Raw genomic sequence first — 6,000 nt, 5'->3', positions numbered from 1 at the left:
ACATTAAAGTGGAATTTCTTGACATCTAACTTGAATTTATTTGATATTTTTATTTTGAAAGTGAAACTTGCCGCGGAACCATCATCAGTGCCAGGGCCAATGTAGGATTAACAAATCAGAGAAGAGCACGTTCTACGGAGTTCACAGCATTACGAATCGGTTTAGGTGGTTAAAAGGAGGTGTATATGGGAATCTGAATCTATATTGAATTTGTTTACATGCGTTTGGGTTCTGGGCTTATGATCGAGGTTAGTGGAGGGCACGGGCGGGCGGTTGTGAGTTGTTGCTAGTTAATCGTAGACAATAACATGTCCAGCTCACTACAGGCGTTGTTCCAGAAAGCCAAATTCCCTATTTACGCTGGAGGGGTATTTTTCCTCTACTTCTACTACGGTGTGCTGCAAGAGTCAATGTAAGTGGCAAGATTATAGGGGGTAAATGTGGATGCTGACAAGTTCGATGATGTGACACTAACATATGTGAAACATTAAGTTAATGTTGCGCAAGGTATATTGTTTCTTCTCGCTACTCTTAAATGTTATTTAATTTTGTCTCATTACTTAACGTAACAGTGGGATGTTATGTTTTTAACTACGGTAGTCATCTGAGTATATATGGTGAGTGAAACGGACGTCAAAACGGACAATAACGGTAGGATGAAGCATGAACAGAGTAAGTTCATAAAGTAAGCAGAAATCCTCCAGTCAATATAATCCTACTTACAATGCAGGGAATTTTGACTACTGGTAAAATTAGTCCAGATCAGTTGTCACATATTATCCCAGTGTTGCACCTCTGTACCATCATGCCGGACTAAAGACATGCTTAAGTGCAATTCATACTACCTTAAACTGGTACGTTGATATGTTCTTATCATTGCATTTGGATATATCCGTTTATTAGGGGAGATATTGTTTTGTTTTATTTCCCTCCAGTGTCATGATATGCCCAAATAGGTAAATATTTAGAAGCCACAACCACAGTTCAAATATTTTGAAGTATTTTCTGTTTTTATCACGATTGCTGACACTTTTCTTCCATGACACTTCTGTCACAAATTACTGTAAATCTTTCCTCCTTGGGCAAGTATCAGTAAAGATCTGCAAATCATCTCTTTTTATTATTTGTTCAGTGTCGTTTATCCCAATAGTTTTATGTGTAATTTGTTCAGTTTTGTCGCTTATTGCAAGTAATACCTAGGTGGGGGCTTTACTCCCCCTAGAATCCCCAAAGCTTATCACTAATCTCAGACCAGTTTGTGAAGGAAATGCCACAAGAAGGAAAATCATTTATGTGTATATTGGAGAATAATACTGGAAACAAAAATTTATCAATATCTTTGGAGAGTAGGTTTGTAAACTTAAACCCAGTAATCACTCCTTGTAGTTAATAGTCTCTGTGAGTCAGTAATCTCCAGGGGGCATTTGGAGTGGAAATGTCAAAGAAGAAAATTGGTAACAGTAAATAATTATATGTAAATAGAAAACTCATCAAGATACATGAACTTCAGTCATGGCTTATGTTGATATTATCCTCCGAGACTGAGTCAGCAGTATAGACCTATTAGCTACCATATGGTTGAGGAGCCTACATATTGTGGCACTGCATACCTTGGGTGGACGTAAGCAGCCTAGGTGTCCATCCAGGAGTCAGGCCTCCTCATATTTCTCTGCACCTTGCTATGGAGAAGGACCCTGGTTCAACCCTGGTGAGGTGCTGTCTACCACAAGGGGGTGCTGGCCCCTTGCATGGTGTAGGTACTGTACTACAGTATGGTATAAGCAGAGGATATGCCTCACAGAAGTAGCTGCTTATCTGTGGTAAGTGGGTAACAACCATATCATGCTACCACATGTAGAGTTGGTATCATAACTATACTCGATTTTTTTTCCAGCTGATGATCCACTTTCGTGAAAGTGGCATCTGTGCACTCCTGCCGCATGATTGGTTGGTTTCAGTTTCCTACCTGAAGTACCATATTCACAAAAAATAGTTGTACCTTATACTGGTATTCCAGTTCTCATAAATGCTGTTTTGCATTGTCATTGTACTATACAAACAGACATGAAACGAGTATGTACAGTATCCATGCATCACCCAAATGGACAATGAATTTGAGGAAGTTGAATCAGAATTGAAATATTTACTGTTGTAAAAGATACAAAGTTGTTGCATCTCTAATAAATAAATAAATATATATACTTACGGGTAATATGGGGAAAGGTATCGAAGCAGTGGAGTAAGTGTGACCCATAACAAAGTCTTGGGAGTTGAGACAACTTGATTTCCCACCTGGCCATCTCTCGTGGCCCCCCCCCCTCCTCTGTAACGACTGTTCCATTCACCTCCCCACTTCCACCGCTTTACCACTGACAAAACTGCTAATTTACTTGGAATGGTACTATTGTCTAAAGTAACAAGTGCCTAAGTACAGTATTAAGATACCTTTTACTTGCACTTACCCAGCCAAATGTGTTTATTTAAAAAAAAAATATAGGGAGATGCAGCAACTCTACCATTTGCAACAATAAATATTTCAATTCAGTTTCAACTTCCTCAAATTCATTGTCCATTTGGGTGAAGCATAGATACATACTCATTTCATGTCTGTTTGTATAGTACAATGACAATGCAAAACGGCATTTATGAGAATTGGAATATAAGGTACAATTGTTTTTTGTAAATATGATACTTCAGGTATGAAATTGAAACCAACCAATCACGCGGCAGGAGTGTGCAGGTGCCACATTCACGAAAGTGGATCGTCAGCTGGAAAAAATCAAGTATAATGGCATCCATTTAATAATAGTACGATAATAATAATAATAATAATAATAATAATGTGGTCTTTTGTTTCTCCAAACTGCAGGCTTTTCCAAAAGAAGTCACTAATACTGGAAAGACATACAAATATGCACTTCACCTTACAGTTTAAAGAACTGTGACATCACTTATATACAATAGCTACAAACATCATCTGCAGAGTTGGAAGAAGTTTTCATTGGAGACAGCCCTCATTGCAAACTGTTCTCTGGACCCTGGCCATTTTCTCACTTTCTAAGCAGACCTGCACTGTATTTTAAATCATTCTATTTATAAAGGGGTTTTGAAGGTCAGCCAAGTTTTTTTGTAGCTACAGTACGAACTCAGATCTGAAAATCCAAATTTTAAAAACTTCCTCTTACCAAAGTAAGCAATAGAGGAGATATTGATAATGCCTTTCCTCACACAATCAGTGCATATTTGACTTTTTATGTGGACTAAATATAAGAACAGATAATTAATCACTAATACATGGCACTTTACTGTATTTACTGTTGTTGGTTTTGTAGGCTGTTTATCGCAGAATTTGGTCAAGACTTATCATTATGTAGGCAATAACTTTGCTCTGATTTATTTCAGAACACGCACCCGTTATGGAGAAGAGAAGGAAAAGTTTAGGTACTCCTTGGCTCTTGTATTCTTCCAGTGCATTGTTAATGCCATATATGCAAAGATAAGTAAGTACTGTACTATATAACTTTTGACAACATTTTAATTTTAATACAGTAGCTCCTCAGTTGCAGACTGTCAGACCACATAGACTTGTATTCATCCCACCTGGAATAAACAAAACATTGCCTTTTTGAAGAATTTTGCTGACTCATGGTCATAATTCAACATGGCTAAAATTTTGGGATGTGAAATGGTCTGTTTGCACTTGATCAGATGCCACACAATCACTCACTGCCTGCCTCTTGTCTCTGTCGCCTCGTTGCCACCACTCTACATATTTTTCCTTCTTTCAGCCAAGACTTTTGTTAAAACAGGTCATAAAACAACATGTCAAAAATTATGGGACATGAAATGGTCTGTTTACACTCTATCAGCTGGTCACTCACACATAAACATGCATATGTACACACTTTGCTTGCTGCCTGCCTATTGTCTTTCTCAATTCATTGCCACCACTCACAATGTACTTTTTCTTCTGTCGGCTAATTTTTTCATCACTGCTACCGAAATTGTTTTTCCACTAACCTCTAAGTAGGTAAATCGTCATATGAAGATATCCCCTTCCCTGACACCCATGCATCATCCAGACCTTTGTCTTGGTGAGTGATTAGTGAGTGATTACCATTAATTTAACACTTTTTTATGCCCAGTGATGTTCCTAGAGGTATGTGTACTGCAGTGAATGTTAGTTTATGGTCAGGAGGGGTAAACATTTTTCAAGAAGTCCAAAGGGGAGACATTGGGAAAATTTGGGGATTTCATCATAACAGTTAGTCATAATTTATAACATGGGTTTCAGAGGTGCGATTTACACAGCAAAATTCCTAAATACAGTAGCCACGCAAGTTGAGGGTCTTCTGTAAACTAGTGTTAGAAAGTACAGTACTGGTAAATAGTAGGCACAAGGTTACAACATACCTTTTCCAAAGGACAGTTTTCCAGTCATGTGCTTCTGCCTTATTTAGTTGCCTTTAATGACACATGGGTAGCCTTCATTTTACTTCTATCCTGAGAGGTATTTTAATTATACAGTATACCGTACCACACACATTTATATTCACTTTAATGCTTAGATGAGCTTTCAGTTGAAGACATCAGCCCGATGTGACCCATGCAATTTGTATCTTACAACAATAAACAGGTAAATCTTTGATGTTGTCCCCTGATACAAACATAATCACTAAAACTACACCACAAGCACAGAGAACAGCAACAAGTGCTAGCTTGCTGACTGCAGTACTTTGGTAGACAGTCACATTTTACACTTCAGGGCAAGTCATCACAAAGACAGAACTTCCCTAAGGGAGTTCCACATGGCTCTGCTTTGTAACCCATACTTTCGACCTATACTATATATGCATGACGTTCCTGTACCCCAGCTGCCTATAAATATTGCCTCATGTGCAGTTGACATTACCATAATAACATTCCACTGTATACACAACCTGTCCACTGCAGTAAGACTGCCTTTGTGCACTTCAGGCATGGATTGAGGAAAACATGCTGATCTCTCTAGTCAAATCCAGCAGTAGTCAAATGCACAGATTTGCCACCCATAACATCTCATGCAACAATGTACCCATGCCATCTCCCTTCCCCACACTAAGATCCTTGGGAGTAACGTGTGACACTGATTTCTCTCTCAAGGACCATGTACAAGACATTAAAGGGGTGGTGTACCCTCAAACTCAGTGCACTCAGGAAAATTACTGGGACAGATTTTGGGCAAAAAAAAAAAAAAGAGGAAATACTGGTACTCTCCCTACTGTACAAACAGTATGTTTGATCAGTGATGTCCTATACTACCCTGGCATGGGTTCCCATCCTATTAACACCCACACCAACACCTAATAGACTATACTGTATTGTGCTGTGTATCCTGACTGGCTGCACCAATACCTTTTCCACAGTTCACTTACAACTCGAAACTAAGGTCCTCCATTGATTAAGAGGCACACAATTCTACATGGCAGCTGGCATTAACAAACACCTTTCATCATATGACGGAGTCACACAACATAATTAGACATAAAACAATCACTGGTCAAATACCACTAGGCCTATTCCAGCATCCCATCTCCAGACACTCCAACACTAATAATGAAGAAACATTTTCATATCCATTTCATGCCTAGAGCAGTGCAACACCTTGATCAAACACTGTTCAACCTTTAAGACCCCTCCTGGCATCCACCCATCAGAGGCATCCTTGAATACAGCAGACCTGTTTCACCTAGGTAGGCTTAGATCAGGGCATCACCCAGCCATCCACAGTTATCATCATAGATTTGAATTGGGTGGAATCACTGATAACACGTGCCCCTCTTGTAAAATAGCCCCACACAACATAACTCACTTAGTGAAGCACAACACATGCCACACCAATATGCGGACAGAACATCAGTGGTGTAGAGAACCTACGAGATGACCCTGTAGGAACAGTTACGTTCTTGAGGTTGACTGGTCTGCTGGACCAGGCATGACTGGGACTGAGTAATAACAGCA

At 39.2% G+C, this 6,000-nt stretch overlaps 1 protein-coding gene across 1 annotated transcript in view; it reads left to right on the top strand.

Annotated features, from left to right (window-relative positions):
- Positions 1-259: 259 nt before the first annotated feature.
- Positions 260-6,000, top strand: part of meigo (Solute carrier family 35 member B1 homolog meigo) — an 89,080-nt gene continuing 83,339 nt past the window's right edge. The window contains exons 1-2 of the mRNA XM_080275314.1: positions 260-412; positions 3,403-3,500. Coding sequence (XP_080131440.1) covers positions 309-412; positions 3,403-3,500 — 202 coding nt within the window. The 5' untranslated portion in view covers positions 260-308. The remainder of the gene's footprint in view (positions 413-3,402; positions 3,501-6,000) is intronic.

Source organism: Coenobita brevimanus, chromosome 61 (assembly GCF_032717465.1).
Source record: "Coenobita brevimanus isolate Jiangsu-jjx chromosome 61, ASM3271746v2, whole genome shotgun sequence".
NCBI lineage: Eukaryota > Metazoa > Arthropoda > Malacostraca > Decapoda > Coenobitidae > Coenobita > Coenobita brevimanus.
Note: the sequence above shows the minus strand (reverse complement) of the source record. Positions and strands in the feature narration are given on the sequence as shown.